General features: G+C 35.9%; 2 protein-coding genes across 5 annotated transcripts in view; one reads left to right on the forward strand and one right to left on the reverse strand.

Moving 5' to 3' along the window:
* Nucleotides 1–15,800: 15,800 nt before the first annotated feature.
* On the reverse strand, nt 15,801–16,774 carry LOC123311636 (deubiquitinase OTUD6B; the record flags this gene model as incomplete). The annotated part of the gene is made up of 1 exon (XM_044895701.1): nt 15,801–16,774. A coding segment is annotated over one exon (735 nt), but the record flags the coding sequence as incomplete, so codon positions are not given.
* Nucleotides 16,775–20,239: 3,465 nt separating this feature from the next.
* The window catches only part of LOC123312536 (tyrosine-protein phosphatase non-receptor type 23), a 61,248-nt gene continuing 56,150 nt past the window's right edge, over nt 20,240–25,337 (forward strand). For 2 of the 4 annotated variants that reach the window (XM_044897014.1, XM_044897015.1), the window contains exons 1-3: nt 20,241–20,624; nt 22,054–22,256; nt 22,402–22,579. In XM_044897014.1, the coding sequence (XP_044752949.1) occupies nt 20,538–20,624; nt 22,054–22,256; nt 22,402–22,579 (468 nt within the window). In that variant the 5' untranslated portion in view covers nt 20,241–20,537. Of the gene's footprint in view, nt 20,625–22,053; nt 22,257–22,401; nt 22,580–25,337 lie in introns of those variants that run through there. The other 2 variants (XM_044897016.1, XM_044897017.1) reach the window with 2 other exon arrangements.

The following is a 25,337-nucleotide window of genomic DNA, read 5'->3' on the forward strand; positions in this document are numbered from 1 at the left end:
GTCGCTCTGCTATATTTAATTCCGTTTCGCATTAACGCGTTGGAAATTGACGTCCATTCTGACGTACCTCTCAGGGTGACTGGGGGGATTTTTTCTTTCCTCTCCTCCACTGGTGTGGTTTTCTGTTGAGCTGAGGCTGTACCTATCGTCGTGATGGGTGGAATTTTACCTTTTTTAGTTATGTCCGTTGCTTTTTTTGCGGTCTCTTCGTCTGAAGATGCACTTTCTTTACGCGCGCGTTTTGTGGGTGGCGCGTTCTGGGTTTTTGCAACTTGAGTTGCAAAATTTTTCTTCTTTTCCGGTTCTGGAGCTACTTCCTGTTTGGAGGAATTTTTGGGGACCGCTACCGGCTTTGCAATTTCTGCAAATGTGGGGGATTTCTGTGCCGTAATGTGTTTTGCAATTTCCGCAAACCTAGGGGATTGAGGCGCTTTATTCTTATTAACTTCCTCTCTCAAGAGGCGTATCTCCCCGACCAACTGAGCTACGGTTTCAGTCAATTTATTTATTTGAGCCTTCAATTGCTCATTCTCTTCTTTGAGCCTTATAAACTCCTCTGCTTCTCTATCGATTAATTCTTCGGTGTCCGTAGCTTCCATGTAGGAGCTCTCATTGTCTGTGACCTCCAACATGGCTTTTTGTACGTATTGAACTATATGAGTTATTTCTGTGTAATAATGAATATTGGAAATACTCACTAATATGTTACTACTAAGCTATGTGGCTAAGTAATATATTTTCTATACTATAAGAAAAATAAATCGACTCACCAGTGATATCCGTGGAACCATCGATCAATGGATCTGGACTCGACACTGAATACACTGAATTTGAACGAATTTCCGCTCTATAACACATACACTTATAGAACTTACAAAAAAAAAACTTCGGAAGTTTCGTAGACGGAATCAAAAATTCCGTAGCTTCGCTAGCGTACACTTTCACTTCGACTTTCTCTTCCACTTTCTCTTTTACAACACGAGAGATGACGTATCGCACTGGTATCATTCAACACATCTACCTGCTTCAACGTCTCGAGGTGAACTGAATGAAGTAACTTTCGGTTACTAGGGCTGTGGTCCGTATATGCACTTTGGTTACTTCTGGTTAGTAAGTGGGCGGTCCGTATATGTCGAATTCCTGACAATTTGGGCTGTGGTCCGTATATACACTTTGGTTTCTTCTGGTTAGTAAGTGGGCGGTCCGTATATGTCGAATTCCTGACAATTCGGTTCAATATCTGTCACCAGAGTAACCGCTCTGGTAACTTTCGGTTACCAAATGTGTATATACGGACGCTTGATTCAATATCAGTCACCAGAGTAACCGCTCTGGTAACTTTCGGTTACCAAATGTGTATATACGGACCATACGCCAAATGTGTATATAGACCATATTAGTGAGGTTAGGCGGGAAATTTGAATCGCGATTCATCCGTGGATCTGGTCCCTGAATTCCCTATGCATTTCTTATGGGACTAAAAATGCCGCGTACTTCTCGCCTGTTTTTGAATATTTTAGCGAATTTCTTAAGATTTATTTCTGTTGAAATGTGTTCTATGATCCTTTCTTAACAAGTTGAAAACAAAATTTCGTAATAAAATGGTATATTTTTTTAATAATGGATCAATATAAAATTGGTCAGCAAGATCCATGGAAGTTTGTCGTAGCTTCATTTCGTTTCTAACCTCTGAAGCTGACATCATTCTAACGCGCAAGCGTAGCATGTCATTTTAGGACATAAAGTATTTTGTGATGTAAAATGTAGGGGAGACCGGGGTTGGTTGTGACGGGGGCTGGTTGTGACAGAGGCTTTTGCGCTCAATTAATAGATATCAGTAGCGTCGCGATTATTCCAATAGAGCCAGCAAAGCTATTACGTATTGCGCCTGACGGTGGCTTTGATCGCTAACGTACCGCGTGTGTTTGGATGATTTATGTATTTTCGAGGTGCCTTAGGAAATAAAAGTGACGTCAAATATTCTTGTGTGAAGTGACTAATGTAACAGCTGAAAAAAGTATTGTGGCGTTAAAATACTAATTCAGGTATGCTCTTTCTCACATATATAAAATTATTTGGCCATTCATTGAAATAAAGTTGGAAATAAGAGAACAAAGCAGAAATGTGCTTTGGGGTTGGTTGTGACATTCCAAAAACACAGCCCAATAGTAAAACCAACCACATGGAGGCCCCAAGCACCCCCAAAAATTCACCATCTAAGACATATTCCCTTTCCTTTCCAGACTTAGAACTTGAAAATTCACCAGGACCTTCTGGCATCACAACATATTTTTCTCCAGAATATTTGAGACCAACACCAAAGGCTGGAAAACGTCTAGCTAAAATAAAATGGCGAAAACCTGGTAGATCAGTCATATGTACAGATACTCCAAATAAGAAGGAATTAGAAGAAAAACAAAAGATGAAAAATTTGAAAGAACAAAAGAAAAAACAAAGGAAACCGGTGTCAAGAGAAATATATACAAGGGTACAGGTAAAGCTAAAGCTAAGACCATTTAAGCTAATAGCAGTTCGGAAGATGAAGAGGAAACTTTCTGTCACGAACCACGAACCTTTTTCCATCTCTCGACCTAAAGTAAAATGGCTGCAGTGCACCAGTTGCTCTAGATGGGCTCATGAAAAATGCCCGGATAAAAGTCCATATTTTGTATGCATTCACTGCAATTCCGATGACGATATGTAGGGGCGTCACAACCAACCCCATAAGCGTCACAACCAGCCCCATGTCGGGGCAAGTTGTGACATTTAGAGTTTTTTTTTTTATTCTCAGTAGCCATGTTTGTATTGCTTTCAATTAGTTCGTTTCTATTTTTTTTTACAGATATATGTTTAAACTAAATAAATATGCGTTTGAGAGCCTTGAGTTTTATTATCGAGATGTACAAATAATTATACTTTAAAATTGGCACAACCAACCCCGGTCTCCCCTACTTGGAAACAACCTCTCTAATAATTGCGGCACCCAATTTTGCATGTCTTTATATTAACATATACTTCTAGCTAGCGATATTCTTTATGGAGATATTCCATCTTAAAGTCGATTCCTATGTAAAAAAATTTGAATATGGATCTCCCGCCCATTGAGTGATTGTAACCTCACTAATATGGTCTATACGTACCTATGGAGGGTACCCTCCATATACGTACCATACGCTATGTACCGTCTGTTCCGATATTCCTGAACAGTACTGTCAGTATTTCAGAGACGATGCCTATTGGCCCAGTCGTTCGAGTTCTATTGTTATTCGATTGCTGGCCAGTAAAACCAGCAATATCGGAACAGGCCCGTAGCCGGAAATATAATAGGTGCGTTCGGACAGTAGACTCTATCAGTACTTTTTGTTCCCAGTCGTTCGGGCACGCAGTTTCAGAACAAAGTGTCAATAGTTGTCGTTCGTTCTAGACGGAGTAGAGTTTTCGGAATCAACTCTATGAGCCCCAGCTCTGAAGGTGGGGCGCGAAAGGAGTTTGTGTAGAAGTAGGGTTATGAAACGAGACAAACCATAAAAAACAACTTATAAACAAATTATTCATAAAACTGTAGAATTTCCGTTTAATCCACACTAAGAATTATCTATTCATATACATTTTCGAACAAATGGTATTCAAATTCAAATTTTTCCCATGATTTTTGTGGTTGACATTTGTCATTCGTTCATTCAAAAATTGCCAATTTGTTAATTTGTACAGGCTCCATTAGCCCTAGCTGATCTGTGATAAAACTCTACTTCTACTCGCTCTGTACCGGTGTTTACTGGCCGAACGTAGTCTTTATACAACATTTTCCTGATACTCCGACAGATTTTTCTGCTCGAAGATTCTGGAGAAACATTCAATACTTTCCATTTCGAAGCTATTTTGACCACTCTCTTGATTTTTAAATTCAAATGCAGGGCTGCAATACTCTCCAATTTCACAGCAATTGGCATCAACAGAGGCCTATTTTGCGTATGGTCCGTATATACACATTTGGTAACCGAAAGTTACCAGAGCGGTTACTCTGGTGACAGATATTGAACCGAATTGTCCGGAATTCGGCATTTACGGACCGCCCACTCACTAACCAGAAGAAACCAAAGTGTATATACGGACCACAGCCACTCTATTTATATTAGGTCACATTTCCGATCTTCCTTTCTGTTGAAGAGGAATGTTTCGTTTATTCCAAGAACAACGTTTATCAAAGTTGAATTAGTGCATCCATTAAGAAAAATGTGAAATTTTGACTGCAAAATCATTCGTGTATTCGGACAACTACGTTTATACACTAGGTATTATCATTATATAGGATGACCCATTTTTTAAGATCTACTGAAATAAATGTTTCAAAAAAAAGTTTCTTAGTCTTCAGGGGGACGAATGCAGACATTTAATCTGAACTTAGAGTTAGATTTCGAAGGCATAACCTTGATTTCCTAACTTACCGCCATTTTTATAACTTTTTGAATCCAAAGATTATAGAGTATGTATATAATCTTTGCATAAAAACTTTGACCATAGACAAATTGTGTATATACCAGAGATATATCTCTGGTAAATACGGACCATACACCAGGGTTGTGGTCCGTATATACACTTTGGTTTCTTCTGGTTAGTAAGTGGGCGGTCCGTATATGCCATTGGGTTCCCATAGAGTTCAATGGTAATATGCCGAATTCCTGACAATTCCTATCAATATCTATCACCAGAGTAACCGCTCTGTAACTTTCGGTTACCAAATGTGTATATACCATTGAACTCTAGAGCAAAGATTATAGAGTAGAAAGATAGGAAATGAAGCGACTAAAGTGATGTGAGCGTCATCTGTGTTTCAAATGTGTTTTTAAGACTGGTTAAAATTTTAATTCGAAGGACATATGAAATTTTGCGAGATGTCAGAGTTATATATGGCCATTTTGATCGAACAGGTTTTGAATGTTTTGATTCTCGTATCTATAGACAACCGCGTATCGCCTTTTGTTTTTCGAGTCCGTTCTAGTTGCTGATTATTGAAGTTTTTGTCTAATTTCTTGGCGAAAACCTCAGAATATCGATCGAAAATTATTGTATGGTGAAGAACTGTGGATCAAATAAAACGAATTTTACTAAGGAAAATGGAAATGTAAGTATTAACTGGTAACATGTGACTCGGTCATTCATTGATTTTTATTTTCAGTGCTACGAAGTGGATACAATTTTCAGGGCGTAAAGGCCTGCAAGCACTACTGACTACACCATGTGCAACATTTTACTGCAAGTCGATTGAGAACTGTTCATCCACGTAAATTGTTGCATGGAGGAAGCATCCCTCACATGAAGTGCTCATTTATGAAATTGATTTATGGAAATTATGACTTTTATACCTCCATCCAAAGATTCTCAATTGCCTTCAATATATTCAGAAATGCAAAACTTTTATGGATTTCGATTTGGGAATCGGGTGACTGTCAAATTGTCGTTTGGAAAGTCAAAATTTTATGAAACCTTCTGTGAGTGTTTTTTTCATTCGTCAATAAATTTGTATATTGTGTCATAAAGAGACCATACTATGAGGAAATCATAAAAAAGCATGAAGAAATTAAACTGACGGGCTTGAATACAGGTCTTGTATACCTCTGTATGGTTTTTTTCAATTGTGATTTTGAAAATGTTGTGAATAATATGTAATTAACGGAAATGTGTATACTACGACTGTAAATTGAATATTGGTTTATATCAATTTTTGATAAAAATTGTACAAATTCAACTCAGTTTCTTAATTCAAAACGTTCTCATAGAAAATAATTTCAAATTTTTGTAAATTTTTTATAGATTGCAAATAAAAATTTATCACATCCAACAGCGTATTTCATTGACACCAATCGATTCCAAACAATTTTCAGATGAAAACTAACATCCTGGTCACAAAAAAAAACAGGCTCAGGATGTTTGTTTTCTAGTTTCAACAAGGTCAATATTGAAATTCAATACAAGGAATATAATTCGAATTTCGCGCCCCTCAATTATAAAACAGAAAACTGTTATTAAACAGTTTTTCTGTATTGATAATACGTTTTCAGCGCCATCTCATTGTCAAATGTGTTTTCACTGGCCAAAATGTAGTCGGTTTTTAGTACTAGCGATATGAGGGCGTTTCCTATCTTTCTACTCTTTGCTCTAGTTCAACGGACCATACGTTGGCCATCTAGAGGGATTAGTTTATCTACGACTTCGATTTTCCAAACGACGATTTGACAATCACCCGATTCCCAAATCGAAATCAATAAAACTTTTGCATTTCGGAAAATATTGAAGAAATATTGAGAATCTTTGAATGTACGTATAAAAGTCATTATTTCCCTCAAATGGGCCCATCATGCAAGGAATGCTTCCTGCATACAACAATTTACGTGGTTGAACCGTTCTCAATTGAATTGAAGTAAAATATTCATTGCACATGATGTAGTCGGTAGTGTTTGCAGGATTGCAGGCCTTTACGCCCTGAAAATTTTATCCACTTCGTAGCACTGAAAATAAAAATCAATGAATGACAGAGTCACATGTTACTAGTTTCAATACTTATATTTCCGTTTTCCTTAGTAAAATTCGTTTTATTTGATCCACAGTCATTGAACTAACTTTCTTTAGTTCAATGTCCACAGTTGTTCACCATACAATGATTTTCGAACGATATTTTGAGGTTTTCACCAAGAAATTAGACAAAAATTTCCATAATCACCAACTAGAACGAGCTTGATAAACAAAAGGCCAAAGATTATAGAGTAGAAAGATAGGAAACGCCCTCATATCGCTAGTACTAAAAACCGACTACATTTTGGCCAGTGAAAACACATTTGACAATGAGATGGCGCTGAAAACGTATTATCATTACAGAAAAACTGTTTAGTAACAGTTTTCTCTTTTATAATTGAGGGGGGCGAAATTCGAATTCTATTCCTTGTATTCAATTTCAATATTGACCTTGTTGAGACCAGAAAACAAACATCCTGAGCGACAAAACGAAAGGATGGTTTTGTTTTGTGACCAGGATGTTAGTTTTTATCTGAACATTGTTTGGAATCGATTGGTATCACTGAAATACGCTGTTGGCATTGAACTAACTTTCAACATTGAACTAACTTTCTTTAGTTCAATGGCTGTTGGATGTGATAAATCTTTATTTGCAATCTATAAAAAATTTACAAAAATTTGAAATTATGGACCACGAATAGAGCTTTGACTAGGATACAAGAGTACATGGTTATCTGCTATAATTACGTGAAAGGTGTTTTTTCTGTGAAAAAGTTTCGAATTAATAAACTGAGTTGAATTTTTACAATTTATATCAGAAATTGATATGAACCAATATTCAATTTACCGTCATGGGATACAAATTTCCGATACTTATATATTATTTACAAAATTTTCAGAACCACAATTGAAAAAAACCTTACAGAGGTATACGAGACCTCTATTCAACCCCGTCAGTAAAATTTCTTCATGCTTTTTCATGATTTCTTCACGGTATGGTCTCTTTATGACACAATATACAAATTGATTGACGAATGAACACTCACAGAAGGTTTCATAAAACTTTGACTTTCCAAACAACAATTTGACAGTCACCCGATTTCCAAATCGAAATCCATAAAACCAAAGATTATAGAGTAGAAAGATAGGAAACGCCCTCATATCGCTAGTACTAAAAACCGACTACATTTTGGCCAGTGAAAACACGCGTGACAATGAGATGGCGCTAAAAACGCACTGTCAATACAGGAATACTTTTTGATAACAGTTTTCTGTTTTTTGATTGAGGGGCGCGAAATTCGAATTCTATTTCTCGTATTGCATTCCAATATTGACTTTGTTTCTATCAGAAAACAAACATCCTGAGCGACAAAACAAAAGTATGGTTTTGCTTTGTGATCAGGATGTTAGTTTTCATCTAAACATTGTTTGGAATCAATTGATATCAACGAAAAACGCTGTTGGTTGTGCTATATGTTTATTTGCAATTCATAAAAAATTTACAGAAATTGAAATAGTGGGCAATAAATGAAGCTTTTCCTAGGACACTATAAAGTATATGGTGATCTGCTATACGTCGAAGGTGTTGTTTCTGTACAATAGGTTGTTCTGAATTAATGAACTTAGTTGAATTTGTAAAATATACAAATATTGCAGACATATGCAAGACCTGTATGTCAGTATAGTTTCTTGGTGCTTTTTTTATGATTTCCTATGATATGGTCTCTTCATGACACAATATACAAATTGATTAATGAATGAACAGAACACTCACAGCAGGTTTCATAAAACTTTGACTTTCTAAACAACAATTTGACAGTCACTTGGTTCCCAAATGGAAATCAATAAAACCTCTGCATTTCTGAATATATTGAAAGTGTAGCAATTGAGAATCATTGAATGGACCTATAAAGATCATCATATTCACTTAATAGGCCGTTTATGCAAGGGATGCTTTCTGCATACAACAATTTACGTCGATGAACAGTTCTCAATTGACCTGCAGTAAAATGTTCATTGCACATGGTGTAGTAGTGTTTGCTGAAGTAATTGTCTTCAAGCCCTGAGAATTTTATCCACTTCGGAGCACTGAAAATAAGAATCAATGAATGACCGATTCACATGTTACGACTTTTAATACTTACGCTTCCATTTTCCTTAGTTGAGTGAAAAACTTAATCACGTAAAATACATTTTATTATTTTATCCACCGTTCTTCACCATTCAATAATTTTCGAACAATATTTTGAAGTTTTCACCAAGAAATAAGGCAAAAAACTCCAAAAATCGGCAACTAGAACGAGCCAGATAAACAAAAAGCGTTTGAGAGTCAAAACTAAGATGTCTAAAAATATGGTACATGTGTTACGGGCAATGTAATTATTTAGGTCAGTATTCATAATGCTTGGTTATTATGAATAATGACCATTAAAATTGGGCAATTTGATAAATTCGAATTACTTTACGATAATTTCTCACATTGCCCGGTCATTATAAATACCACTATTATTTCTTTGGGCACTTTGATTAAGTGTCAGCTAATGAAGAACAGAGCTCATCCACAGCCCTTTTAAGGGTTAAGAGGGCCGTGGCTCATCTTAATGGCATCAACTGTAACTCCGTACAAGGCCATGTTTGGGACAAAGTTAAAAGTTGGTATAAAAAGTTTTTTAACCACAGACGTTCTGCATAATATAAATTGTGAAGAGGACTCAGAAATTTAAGTAGAAGATCAGATCAATTTACAGTCTGTAGACGAAGGTCTACTGCAAAATAAACCACAGCGTAGCGAAGCTACCAGGTCCAAGTCATCATGATGAGGAGGACCTACGGCACGAAACACGGAATTCTAAATCAACTTTATGCCCGGAACCAATTTACAATTTGTAATGAGAAGTTTATATATGGCGAAGATATTCCACAGACAGAGATTTCACTATGAGAATATGCAAGATTGTCATCCAAGAAAGAGGGCCAAAGCTATAGTCGATGTGGCTGTAAAGGTAGCTGCAAATCCGGTAAGTGCAAGTGTCGTAAAAAAAAGTTATGTAACTCCAAATGCCACCAAAGTAGAAGATGCTCTAATAAATACACCCTCTATGTAGGTATTGCTACATATTGACATTTTGTGTAAATATAAATTTATAAGTACGTACATATCTAATACATTATTTTTATTTGGACTTAAGTTTTGTTTGTACCTACTTATTTCATCGCCACCGGTTTGTTTGTCACCATGTGAAATTTGTTATTTTTTGTTACTTTGTCAGTTAGGTATGTAAAAATTTGTTTTTTTATAAGAAATATGAATAAAAATTATTTTTAAATTGCCCACTTGACTTTCAGCATTATACATAATGACCGGGCACTGTAATATTTGGAACATAATTTATCATTTTGTCATATCCATTTGGGCACTTTTTAAATTGCCCGGGCATTATGAACAATGCCCAATTATTTACATTGCCCGTAACATATGCACTGATTAGATTTTGTTATTCCCGTTTCGAAAATAAGAGATAAGTTTCGTTTTTCCCACTGTAGGTAGCGCTGTTTAGGAATTGACACATAGACATAGAGATATGGACTGTGCCTTCCCTTTATATCTATGCATGAAATACGGTCAAAAAAAGTGACAGAGAGAAAAACACGTCGGGAATGCAGTTGTCTTTTTCTAGAATTTTGATTGGCTACACTCACCTCTATGTGAACAAAAAAGAGAAAGGTATGTCCCGACGAGCTTTTCTCTCTTTCTAATAAATAGCCAATTTCATGCTGGCATTGCTCAGTCCATGTCTCTATGTCTATGAATTGACAGCATTGAACTAAAGAAAGTTCAATGATTGACAGTTGTCAATTGATATTTGAAAATGATTTGAATGCATTCGTTCGACTTGCGAATGTGCTGTATTTATAATCCATTATTGGTGTGTGAAAATGTATTACTTTCGAGAAAGGTCGTACAACATTCATTTATTGAACATGTCGTTCAGTTTTCTGTATGGACAATCAAGAACTACAGCTAAGAATTCGGTGTTGTTGGACTATCACTCTTTGTTGTTGCAAGTTGAGGCAGAGCCAAATCAGATGAACATTCGGGACGGATAGAGCTAACACTGCTAACAGTTATGACAACTTCAGCCATATTCAATCAATGAAACTGTATTGAAAATACGTAAAGTGAATTGTGAGCATGAATTAAGAAACAGAAATACGTTAATCTGTTCGAGTCTGTTCTTCAAATATTCTTCACAAGTATAGTAAAAATTATATTGAATATTTCGCCAAACAACTGTGTTTTATTGTCAAACAGTCAAACAGAAATTATCTTGAAGAAAAATAGTAAGTACTCCTGCGAATCCTTCGATAGTGTTGAAATATCTGGAGATTCGTTTTTAGAACGAAAATTCAAGTGTTAATCACAAATATTCGTTAACAGCTGATAAAATAGTCCGGTTCATTTTTTTTTGGATTCTTTGATGGATCAGGAACACAGAGATGACTGTAATCTGTGTTCGATATCAACGCTGAACAAAATAAAGCGAGAGAGTATCATTAGATTTTCTTTCATAGAACAAGGATAGAACATGGTGGCGCCGCCACGAAACGAATCTCTTATTTTCGATTTAGTCTAATGTCATTCCATTCAAAAATTGACGAGTGCATACACCATGTTTTTAGACATCTTAGTCAAAACATTCAAAACCTCTTTGATCAAAATTGACGTCTGAAATCTTAAAAAATGTCATATATTTCTGCAAATGGCACTCAAATTAATATTTTAACCAGTCCTAGCGTTTTAATAACACGCGTGACACACAGATGTCGCTCAAATCGCTTTAGTCGCCTCGTTTCCCATCTTTCTACTCTATAATCTTTGCATGAAACTTTTGCATTTCTGAATATATTGAAGGCAATTGAGAATCTTTGAATGGACGTGTTAAAGTCATAATTTCCCCTAAATGAGCCCTTCATGTAAGGGATGCTTCCTGCATACAACAATTCACGTGGATAAACTTCTCAATCGACTAGCACATGGTGTGGTCAGTATAGTGTTTGCAGGCCTTTACGCCCTGACAATTTTATCCACTTCGTAGCTCTGAAAATAAAAATCAATGAAAGACCGAGTCACATGTTACCAGTTAATACTTACATTCCCATTCGCCTGGTGGTCCTGCACTGAACGCGTTCTAACCCAAAACAAACTTACCAAACTCCAAAGAACGGCTTGCCTCATGATTTCGGGGGCATTCCGCTCTACTCCAACTTCGTCCATGGAGATGCTATTAGACCTCCCTCCCCTTCACATTTTTGTCCAGGGAGAGGCAAGACTAGCAACCCACAGGCTCCACCACCTCACCGTAAACGAGCCTGACAAACTCACTTTCGTGCCCAGTCGTCTGTCGGCCCAACTGGAGGCTGACGAGGTGATGGGCATGAGAACTGATCAAATAATCACAAGAACCAGCACCGAGGGAACATTCGTTTCTCTGATTCCAAGCAGAGACGAATGGCTCCATCACAAGGATGTCTATTTACAAGGACCTTGCTGGTTTACTGATGGCTCCAGAACCAGCCAGGGATCTGGAGCCGGAGTCTACAGCCGTAGACCGCTGACCAAACTCAGTGCTAGTCTGGGAAAGTCGGCGACAGCTTTTCAGGCAGAAATCTTCGCCATTGATCTGTGCGCAGGCCATTTACTTGACAGTGGCTGGGCGGGCAGATCGATAAAAATCCTTACGGATAGTCAAGCTGCGATCAAATCTCTCGCGGCAGACAAATGCAACTCGGCACAGGTATTTGAATGCAGATCTAAACTCACCAAATTGGGAAGTTTAAACAGACTGCAACTGATTTGGATACCTGGACACTCTGGCTTCAGTGGCAACGATGTATCGGATGCTCTGGCCAGAGAAGGCGCGACATCAACGCTTATTGGCCCGGAACCCAGTATAGGAATTCCTAATTCCTTAATCAGGGACCGAAACAACAGCTGGATAAGGCAAAAGGTCCTGGAGCACTGGCGCAACCGTCCTGGATTGCGTCACTCGCATAGGGCTATTTCAGTGCCTCCCAGCCCATACACCAGTCGCTGGCTAGAATTTTCTAGAACTAATCTGAGATCCATAATAGCGGTTTTTACAGGACACTGCAGACTCAGAGCCCACCTCAAAAAACTCAAAATCGTCAACGACCCACTCTGCAGACTCTGCTTAGAGGAAGACGAAACAATTGAGCATATCCTCTGTGACTGCCCGGCGGCCAGGGGCTTGACACTTCCTTACCCCCACCCCAAATACGGTTTTTAGTGCTGCAATCAATCGCTATGTGGCACTGCATACGAAAATATATATCATATTCTCCACAGATTACTGTATTCTGACATATTGGATTTGTGAACGCCAACAGTGTCAATGTCAATATACTTTAATGCAAATTCTTGTTTACAAACGAGATCTTATACGAGTGTAAATTAAAAATACCCATTTATTGAACTCGACAGTTTTATCAGGAAATCAATTTTCTTGTAAGAAATATTTGATTCAAAGAACCACGTAATTATAACATTAATCGTTTATACTTAAACCAATCCAACCAAACCCTTTAAAAATTGTGTTAATGGAAATGAAAGTCAAACTGTGTAGTCAGTTATTAAGCCACAAGTGGGGTCAATGATGAAGCTCATTTCTCAATGGGGTAAGTATTTTTTTCAAACATAATAATACAAAAATTTACTATTTTCCTTTTTAGAAATCAAGCATCCGCTTCAGCTTCATAGAGAGGCTATCGACACTGCTGACTTTATACTATTCTTGGATGAGTTATTTGATTCGTTGAATGTATCCAGAGCTTGGACATCCACTGCGAAACTCTTAAAGAAGACGGTTAGTATTCAAACAGAACACAATGTTTGTTGGGAGCAGGCGATACAAATTTTCAACAGTATTTCATTTTATTGCCCTCGAAAGAAAAGATCCATTGTGGTACCCACTTTGAAGAATATAGTGACAACATTGAACGCATTCCTTTACCTTAGGCAAAAACTGTTCAGTGATTATCACTTTAAATATATTCTCACTGGGGCTTTCAATCAAGATTATTTGGAAAACCTTTTTGTGTACATTAGAGCACATGGAGTAAGGAATACTGACCCAAATGTTGAACACTTTATTTCATCATTCAAAACTGCATGTCAGTGCATTCCTGGGGATCTAACTGTGAGGAAGATAAAACGGAGTCGTTGTTTAGAGACTTTGAAATCTTTCCTGCAGGAAAATATAATATCCACATAGGTCTTTGGGCAACTAATTTTTTCTTTTCCAAATTATTAATGCATGCTAAGCTTTGGCATGCTGTTTTTGATTTCTATTGCCGACTCCCAACAAACATTATGTCCTTTTTGGATAATGTTGAAGATTTCTGAAGATATAATAATTTCAACCTCATTTCCTATGAACAATATTATTACTGTTTATTATAATTATTGTCTTACGAAGATATGTGACCCTATTGACATTTTACCTTTGCTCATATATTCATTGCCATAATTATAGCTTATGTATTTCCATTTTTTTTTTCCTGTGCTGGGTATATCAATATATGTATATTGTTCATGATAAGTTTTATTTCTCCTTAAAATTCGCCCTAATAATCCATATTATTCTATCGACGTCTAAAATACCAGTGAATGGGCTAATTTAAATTTCGCGCCATGCGATTGCAGTTTCCCGTTATACCGACATTTCTCCCGGTTAGTTGGGTGGCAAGCGCATGGGGGCGCTGAGGGCGGGATAAACTGTATTTTTCATCGTAGAACGTGAGTGTCAGATCTATTCTACTCTGTAATCTGTGCCGGCGGCAGACAGGGTTAGACTCGGAGTTTTCGGCTCTCCGAAGATGATCCTAGAGGAACTCAAGAATCACTCCCCCTCCGACATCATCTCCTTTTTGGGTAGGATGGGACTAGAGGGAGAGATTTAGCTCTTTGAGCATGCTTGTGTGCTACAATAGACCGTTGGTCGCGGTGGCAGGTTTGGGTTAGTCCGTCCAACACACCCAGCAATCAGTAATCAGTACATTCCCATTTTCCTTAGTAAAATTCGTTTTATTTGATCCACAGTTCTTCACCATACAATAATTTTCGAACGATATTCTGAGGTTTTCGCCAAGAAATTAGACAACAATTTCAATAATCAGCAACTAGAACGGGTTCGAAAAACAAAAAGCGATACGAGGTTGTCTAGGGATACGAGAATCAAAACATTCAAAACCGGTTTGATCAAAATGGCCATCTGACTCTGACATCTCGCAAAATTTCATATGTCCCTCGAATTAAAATTTTAACCAGTCTTAGGGCCTTAAAAACACATTTGAAACACAGATGGCGCTAACATCACTCTAGTCGCTTCGTTTCCTATCTTTCTACTCTATAATCTTTGCAAAAGGCGATACGGAAATCAAAACCTCTTTGATCAAAATGGCCATCTGAAATCTCAGAAAATTTCATGTTTCTGTAAATGTCCCTCGAATAGATATTTTAACCAGTCTTAGGGCCTTAAAAACACATCTGAAACACAGGCGGCGCTCACATCACTTTAGTCGCTTCGTTTCCTATCTTTCTACTTTATAATCTTTGTTTGAATAGTTTGCGATCCCAAAATGGGACAGAGAAGGTTGCAAACTTTCATTCTTTTGAGAAAGGAAGTAGGTAGATTTGTTAGGTGATTTGGATCCATTGAACTTGAATTTTTTTTTTGTTGAGTTGAGTTCAATGTTTGGATCCTAATGTTATTATTTACTCCTTGGCGTTCCCCGTAGATAGAGTCTAGTAGATAAGGCGTCCCCTCACCATAGCTCAAAAATATACTTTTAATTTAGTTTGACAGCATTATTTATTATTTTTTTTTTCATTTCATGAACATGAGTTTTATCGTTCCTTATTTTTTGTATTCCGCCTTCTGGATTTTTTTCAATTTACACCATATTTGGATTTAGCACAAATAAATACTGAGATGTTGCCAGAAACCAATATGTTCAAACTCATAACATTCAACAAATTAAGTGAAAATATTGGTGAAAAATGACCTTAAGTATATAGCTCATCTGCTTCAAAAACAAGGTGCATATCATACATGTTTGTCCTATTTATGGTGAAACACCCTGTAATAATGGAGTGTTATTCTAACAGAACAGTGTCTCCTTGATGAATTACAGATTAACTGCAGCAGTCATTTGATTTGAAAAATAAGTGGAAAAGTGTTATAACATTATCAGCAGTTCAAACACTCGTCTTCAAGAACAAAACATTATATTTCAATTAAAATTCAATTTTCAGTATTCAGATTATGGACGCACTACTGTATTCAAAACTGAGCATCTTAACCCAGTAACCATCTAATTGGAATTTCGACCAAAAACTTTGCATATCTGAATAATAATAATAAAAATTAGGAAATTAGTAACAAGTAATAAATACCCTTCTGAAGATACTGCAATTTTCGCAAAAAAAAAAAAGTTTAGAAATTATCAGTTAAAAACTTGAATGATCATTATTTATGTCAACTGTAGAGTTATAATGTTCACCAAGACTATACAAATGTCGATGATAGGTTAAAGTTAGTTCAGGACCACTAAAATCTTCCCCTAGTATTGTTGGTGGACCTATAGCTTGAATTACTTTTATTGGACACTTGAGAACATTCGACAACGCTTTGAGTTCAAGCTGACCTCCCCACAGTTTTGTAGAAGCAACTTCATCACAGTATTCTTCGAAATATGTTTCACTAACTGGTTCACCTGAATCTTTGTACATGAATGGTATAAAGTCATCTTTGTTCTCTTTCATGAAATTTGCAGTAAGTTTTCTAAGTTTGGTAATGGAATGAGCTTCCTGATTTTTTAGCTCAAGCTGGTGATTCACAGCACAATATAAACAGTTTCCATCAGCTGCAACATCATATAAAGCTAATCCCATTTCTTTCAATACATCTTTGATTGCATTCAGTTCCACAACTTTGGGACCATTTTGACTGCTTTCTTTCTCCTCCAAAATTCTTCTTCTATTTCGTTCTGCCTCTTCTGACGCCTTTTTATCACGTCTTCTTTGAGCTCTAGAAGTTCGAGAAAGTTTTACTTCGGTTGTTGTTTGGTTCACAACACAAGGAATCTCGTCACTCCTGAGCTGTATTTCCTCATCTCTATCAACTTTAGTGTCTTCTAACTCAGTATTAGAATTATTCGATCTGCATGCTGAGAGTTCATCATTTTGCCCAAAGATTATAGAGAAGGAAGATGGGAAACGAAGCGACTACACTTGCGCGAGCGCCGCCTGGTGGTTCCGTTGTGTATTAAAATACTAAGACTGGTTAAAATATTTATTCAAGGGCCATTTGGCATTTCATGGAGATATTTCAACATGGCCGTTTTGTTTACGTTTTGATTTTCGTACCGCTCGTTCAACTCGCTCGTTCTAGTCACCTTATTTCAATGTTATTTTTGTATATAGTGAAAACTTCAAAATGAAAGATTTTGCTCAAAATGTCGTATGGAAAATATTGTATGGTGCAGAACTGTTGAAACTGCTGTTTGGGATTCTCCGAATATAAGTTTTTTGAATTTACCAAAGAAAATGGAATCGTAAGTATTGAAACTCGTACCATGTGACTCGGATGTTGATTGATTTTTATTTTCAGTGTTCTGAAGTGGATAGAATTTTCCGGGCGTCAAGACATTGACTTGAGTAAAAGCTACACCATGTGCAGTGAACATTCTACCAAAGATTATAGAGTTAGGTTCTATAATCTATAATCTTTGTATTTTCTTAAAGTCAATTTGAATCTTTTCATCCACGCTGTATGCAGGGAGCATCCCATGCATGAAAGGGCCACCAAAGGAACCACATGCGATGGAGGGCGAGCAGTTTGAAACTGATACATCGAATACTGATGGTAAGTCTTCCTAGATATCTGCAATGCATAACTGAATTCATTACTCATTTATCATATATTGAATGCATATCTTTTTTATATGCAGGAAGCATTCCGTTCATGGAGGGGTCACATTAAATGGAAAGCAAGCAGATTGAAAGTGTTACGACCAATACTGATGGTAAGTCATCTTAGATATCTGTGACAAAAATAATTGAATGAATTATCATCTTATATATGAGAAAATGTATGCAATATATTGAATTAATTGTTTTATTATGAAAGTAGATTACAAGAACTTCCCCTTTTTCAGATATTCTTTCGAGTGTACCTGAAAGAAGTTCCCACACTCTGTAGAGTACTTCCAAGTCTTTCCCCAGAAGTGATAGAAAGATCCGAAAACTGAAATTAACAATCAACTCCTTGGAATGCAAAATATATGGTACCTTTATCGATTATTTGTTCATTTAGATTTCTGATAAAGATTGTACAAATTCAACAAATTCTATTGCCTCAAAAAAATTTATTGCATGGAAATAAGAACTTTGATATATAATATTCAATATGTACTTTTGTATCCTTTATTCAAAGCTGTATTATTTGTATACAGGTGTTTTCAAAGGTGAGAATTTCGACACAATTATTCAAACCAATTGTACATGTCAAAAAAAAAACCTCACCTTTAAATATAACCTGTAAAATCTTCAATTCTGTCATATTTTTTTATAAATTTCGAATAAAAATATAGCAAATCTAACAGAGTATTTCATTAATATTAATTGATTCAAAACAATACATACATACATAAGAAAAACATCCTGATCACGAAACAAAGCCCTGGTACTGTTTTGTCGCTCAGGATGTTTTTTTCTGGTCTCGACTAAGTCGATATTCGAATCCAATACAAGGAATAAAATTCGAATTTCGCGCCCTTAAATTATAAAGCAGACAACTGTAATTTTACTATTTGACATTACGATTTCAGCGCCATCTAATTTCTCAGTATGTGAAACACTGGCCCAAAGTGTAGTCGGTTTTTAGTACTAGATTAGTAGGGTCGTTTCCCATCTTCCTACTCTATAATCTTTGCCATATATTATGTTATGCCAACAAAATTCTTCAAGAATATTCACTTCTGAACCATGTAGTTTTATTGGTTAGATATTCTTATTCAGAAGAGTCAACTTCTCACGAGGGATGACAATTTCATCGATTTCGTTTATAATGAATCCATCATCTTTTCGATATCTTCACCGCAAAAGTGGTCTTGACACACAAATTGATTTGGAGTCGATTCTTGGGGTAAGGTTTTTTCCAATTTTCTCTCAAAAATGCTCTCAGAAATTTTATCTCTTCTCCTTTCCCTTCCGATGCCAAAACACTCTTATACTAGCGCACGCTTCAACATTTCACCATGGTTATATTTATGTTGTTCTCTTATCAAAAATCGAAAATAATAATATTCCTATCATCCGTCACCAAGGAAACAGTTCACTCAGCTAACTACAATTTGTTTGAATCAAAATTTCGCACTCTCGTGATGGCCAGCGCGCCTGTTGGCAAAAGCATGAACTACACCCTATTGGTACATATTTTAGGGAACAAAAAATCTGTGGTCTCAAAGCAGCGATCGTTCTCCTTCTCCTTCTCTCTACTCTCCATAGTATGGAGATCGCCGTACTAAAAATGTGTCTCCAAAAATGGGGAAAATAGGTGTCGCTGCGATTACAACGGGTATCGATAAGGAGTGGGGATTCAAGCGTCAATTTGAAATGAACAGCCTTCATTTTATTTAAGGTTATGTGTCATCGTGGTTTTTCTGATGATTTTTCAAATACCTTTCTTCAAATCTATATTGAATATGAGTTCTCTGAATTATATGCAATAAAATGCAAGTCGAAATCAATGAAATTCAAAAGAAATCACTGATCAAAAAAATTGTACCTACTTTTGTTTATCATTGTTTATTGAAAGCAGCTATGTTAGTTGGTTTACTAATCTTCAAAATTATATAAATCCGTAGTGAGGAGCAGTACACATCAAGACAACAAAAGGTAGCAGTCTCAGATTTATCACTTAGGTATTAGAGTAGATTCTTTTGCCAATACTCAGCTGAGAACCGATATAAACCATATATTATGTTATGCCAACAAAATTCTTCAAGAATATTTACTTCTGAACCATGTAGTTTTATTGGTTAAATATTCTTATTCAGAAGAGTCAACTTCTCACGAGGGATGACAATTTCGATTTCGTTTATAATGAATCCATCATCTTTTTGATATCTTCATCGCAAAAGTGCTCTTGACAAACAAATTGATTGGGAGTTGATTCTTGAGATAAGGTTTTTTCCAATTTTCTCTCAAAAATGCTCTCGGAAATTTTATCTCTTCTCCTTTTCTTTCCGATGCCAAAACACTCTTATACTAGCGCACGCTTCAACATTTCACCATCGTCATATGTTGTTCTCTTATCAAAAATCGACAATAATAATATTCCTATCATCTGTCACCAGGGAAACAGTTCACTCAGCCAACGAGCCAACTACAATTTGATTTGTGTTAACAAAATTTCGCACTCTCGTGATGGCCAGCGCGCCTGTTGGCAAAAGCATGAACTACACCCTATTGGTACATATTTTAGGGAACAAAAAATCTGTGGTCTCAAAGCAGCGATCGTTCTCCTTCTCCTTCTCTCTACTCTCCATACGTACAGCCAGAGACATTTCTCTATGCGTACAGCGAATCTGCCACAGATTACAGAGTAGAATGGAATCTGCGAACAGCTGGTGGCAGGAAAAGATATTTGTTTGTCTATGGTTTTTAATCCAAATGTTGTGACTTATGAACTATTATTGTAGAAAAACAAAATTTTAATTTTTAGATCTTTACTTTAGGTGAATGTTTCTCAGTAAATCCAAAATAAATATTATGGAAACTAATATATATTTAAACTCCTAGGATTTGTATAATCGCTGCTTAACTATTCTAACTAGTGACTAACAGTGCCTGCGGTTTTTCCATAGACATATATATCTTGTTTGAATCAATCTTTCTAATACTATTTTATTGTGACCTGTGACGAGCATTAAAATATTTCAATATGGAAGCAGTACCGCGCCTACCTATGATTAGTTTTCTATTGAAGGTGTCATCTGAAAAAGCCACTTTCAGCCAACCATTGAAGCAGGTTTGTATTTTCAATGAATAGTTGAAAAATTCTGTAACAAGTCATACTGTTGCTTTCTTCAAAGGATTCAGATTAAATATATTTCCCATCATAAATTTCATGATGAGTTTACGAAACATTCTTCGAACAATCAACCATTTGACAGTTGTCGGGTTGCCAGAATGAAATGACTCAAATCTTTTTTAGTTGAGAAAAGCTCAAGCATTGACAATTGAAAAGCAACTAATTATATCTGAACTCAAGATCTACAGTACATATTGTAAGTTACAACTGGTCTACGTTTCATGAGAGGCCAAAAACATTGTAGTATAGTATAGCTCAAACATATAATTATTGAGTCTTATGATCTTCTAGGTAACTCTAATCGCTATTTTTGAACTTACGATCAATATTTCTGAGGTACAAAACATATTGTGTATGGTCTGTATATACACATTTGGTAACCGAAAGTTAACAGAGTGGTTACTCTGGTGACAGATATTGAACCGAATTGTCAGGGATTCGACATATACGGCCCCCTTACCAACCAGAAGAAACCAAAGTGTATATATGGACCACAGCCATAATGTGGATTGTAATTTCATACCACATTGGAATTAGATCTAGACAAACTGTCTCTGCTTTCTGGTTGGAATCAAATTGATAGATTCTCAGATCCAGCTTTATGATAAAGGTGTAAATACAGTTTCTTCCTATCTTGAATTTTTGGTTGAGAATTCTGTTACTAAAATATTTTTTTCCTTCAATTTTGAAAACTAACATTTACTATTGATTCACAACTAAGTTTGAATAACAATGGAAGTATAAAAATCTATTATCTGTAATACCTCTACTCATACCTATACATTGTTATTGATTATTCAAAAAAAGGTTAAATTATTTCAAATAATACTCACAAATCAGATTCACAGATGATACCAGTATAATGGGTATTTGAAGAATCATGAAAATGTATCTTTATTAACACATTGACTGTCCCCATTCTGAATTTTTTCTTCACCCCTCATCCCCCCACGTCCAACACATTCATCCAAAGATAAGGAATACTTTTGAGTGATGAAATATATATTGTATGAAAAAATTTCTGCAGCCATTCAGAAGTGTCCATGTTCGAAATCTTCAAGTACAATGGAAGGCTTGATGCTGACATTTCTTGAATCATGCATGATTAATTATGATTGAGGTTATCAATACATACTTCTACAAGACATTCATCCCATATAAACCGACTACACTGCAGCATTCATGAGTAGTAACCACATTTATCTTGAACTTTAAATGACTCCTGGAGAAATCTTTATGCATCATATATGTTGCATGGGACAGTGAATGTATTAAGCAACATGAAATTTCATTTCTGTTTTCGATTTGAATGATGAGTTAACAGCAATTGATTGAATGAGGAGTGAATTGTTGTTTTTTTTTAAAGTACATATCCCAGTACTATGGAGAAGAACCTGATTCTTTCAATAATGAAATTCATAACTTGGAAAGTTTGAGAGGTGGAGCAGTTCGGCCAACTATTGATATTGAAGGAATTCAACTTCTGAAGAAGTATTATTGTCAACTGCATTTCCTGAAATCTCGTTTTCCCATGGAGGAGCTTCAGGCAGCTGCTGTTTACTTTTCATGGTAGGTTTATGTTTTACATATACATATGTCATATATTTTTTTTTATACATGGAATTTTTCAGAAGGTTCTGATTGAGTGAGAAATTGTTCGATCACACTTCAGTTGAAAATTTTAGTTTTAAATCAGTTTTTCATGTTGTTTCAGGCAAGATCCTTATTCAACAATGGCTTGTACCATACCAGATATAAGATTCGAATTGATGTGCATCTTATATAATATAGGAGCACTGCATTCCCAACTTGGAGCAGCAGATCAAAGAATTACCCCAGATGGAATGAAAATAGCATGTACTCACTTTCAATGTGCTGCTTGGGCGTTTCAGGTGTGTATATTACAAAAAAATAGGGTTAACGGAATAGATAATGCTTATTTGAAAAAAATTATTTGAGTATCATTCTAATCAATACTCGACAACAGTTAAGGTATTCCCAATTTATTGGGAATACTGTATGAAGAAACAAAGCTTCTTTCAGTGTGAGCGGCAGGGATAAAAAGTCGAAAATATCTCAGATTATCTCATCATCCCTGATAAAACACTGAAAATGAATTTAATGAAAATATCTTTTGTAGTTCTGTTTTATTTTGGGTGACGTTAAGAAAGAATTACCCTTTGATAGGGTGAATCTTGATACACTGTACATACTTCATACCAGTGAACTCATGCAGTTTCCAAAATACCCACACAATGGGTTTTACCCAAATTGCTTCATTTGTCAAATGAATCAACAAAAATTCATTAAATTTGGTATATGGGATGACCACATGGATCTCAGAATAGTTGAGATGAGAGTTTTTCTATTTCCAGAGCCAGACTTAAATTTTTGAATTATTTCAATAACAATAGTTAAGTTGAAAATCTAATATGACAAATTCGATGCTCACCACTACTATCTTCCAAAGTATACCAGATAGAGATTCCAACATGACCTCCTTCTAATCTTAATTTATTATTTTTTTCCAGATGTTTAAGGAAACATTGGAAATATTTGATATTCAAACGATTCTCATGAGATTTTGTAATCATTCAATGTTATTGCCATTCAATTAAGTCGTACCATTTAGATCGAAATCGGCCATTTCTTGAAATCTATGAAGATTTCAAGAAATGACCTTCAACATTTTTTCTAATAATTTAGTAACTTTGTCCTCTGGGAGTATGGGGTAGTACCTATGCGTCAAATCCGGTAGTTCTGATCTTTTGCACACTTGCGTCGAACGCAACCTTGTAGAAAATGTGTTTTTTTTTAATATCGGCGATTACTACCCTAAAAGACTGGTATTAGAATAAACTTTTTTAGGACGTTTTCAAAGAAGACTGAATTTGCTACAATATGATACTACAATTATTGTCTCTGTGGACCCAATAGTCTCCGAGATTCATTTTTTTTTTTTCAATTCTCCCATTGAAAAAATGAAAAATGATATTTATATTCAACATAAGACTTGTTTTTTTTCGAATTCGAATCGAAAAAGGGAAATTTGGATATATTTTTGAAAATATCAGCACTCCTACAAAGAAGGCCATGAATTTTATTATCGAATTGGTCTATGTATCCGTTAAAAACAAAAAAACACAATATCTTTCAATAATCCAGAGGTTCATTCTTCATTCAACAAAGGGTAGGCGTAACATACACGATACATTCAAACATAATCGATATTTGAACAAACTAAGTCAAATGTTCAATACAAATATTATACATTTTTGAATGGGTAAATTCAATATATAAAGGAGAAAAAAATGTTGGAAGTCGTATCTCGAAATCTAGGAGGCTGATTTTATTAAAAACTAGCTGACCCGGCAAACCTAGTTTTGCCATTTAAATTATTTCTAGGGTAGATAATAATAACTAACACATCGTGATTGCTCGATTGGTCGTAAGAAAAAGGAATGCCTTTTTTTCTGTTCTGTACGATTTTTTTTGGGAATATTTTGTTATGTAAACCTTGCCCTAACAATAATAAACACAACAAAAAAGAATTGTCCAATTTGGTGCGATCGTTTGAACAATAAAGCATTTTGAAGTAAACCATAGATCCTCTTTTATTAATATAGATATTACAAAGTCTGATTGTTGAATTATGAGTTGAATGCCAAGAAAAAGTACCTACATATCGAGCCCTCAAAGCATATATTGTTTTTCAATTTTATTTTTATTACTTTTTCATTGGCAAGTTCTTTTTTGAAGAATGAAGGATTTCTCAAATAGGAAATTACTGGTGGAGATATTTATAATGTGATCTAGTCAGTCTCCAAACAATGAATTGTTTATCTGTCAGTAATTTCGAATCTTTTTTATATGGTGATTTTAACAGTTTTCTGAATTGTTTCAGCCACATAATCATTCACGTATTGATAGTTTTTTGTTCATTTCGTTTCTTATTTGTAGCCTGAGGAAGGCGAAATTTAACGCCGAAACGTCGCTCTAGGAATCCTAATTGTTTTATTCAGTTATTCAGGATCCATTTCAGGAGCAATACGCTTTTTACTATATATAAACGACTTTCCGAAGTATGTCTCGGGTGCACGTGCCACGCTGTTCGCTGACGATTCTAATCTAACTGTTAATTTTTCAACTAGTGGGTCTGGTCGAGTGGCAATCGAGTGGTTTTCCGCCAACAGGTTGAATGTGAATGAAAGTCAAACTCAGAGGCTACATTGTAGTTTGAGTAGTCTACCTGAGCAGAGCGTGGGATCTGTTAGGTTTCTGGGTGTTCGGCTGGACAGGAAGTTAACTTCGGAGGCTCAGGCTTTGCAGGTTTCTCGAGTGGTCATCAGGGGCGCCTTTCATTGCGACCTGTCATCTCCATTGTCTCTTGACACATTGAGGATGGTATATTTTGCCATTGTTGAATCTCATTTGAGGTATTGCGTGGTTGTCTGGGGTAATTTTTCCTCGAGAAAGAAGATCTTCAGAGTCTAGAGGAGAACAATAAGGTTTATCTTCAGTTTGCGGTATAGGGAATGCTGTAGGGCAAAGTGTGGAGCTTCGGGTTCTCACGTTCTCCTATCGTTGTTCATTCTAGAGTCCTTTTTTTATGCTCTACAGAAAATCCACATGCGAAAGTCATTTGTAATG

The sequence above is a fragment of the Coccinella septempunctata genome, chromosome 4 (assembly GCF_907165205.1).
Source record: "Coccinella septempunctata chromosome 4, icCocSept1.1, whole genome shotgun sequence".
NCBI classification, from domain to species: Eukaryota; Metazoa; Arthropoda; class Insecta; order Coleoptera; family Coccinellidae; genus Coccinella; species Coccinella septempunctata.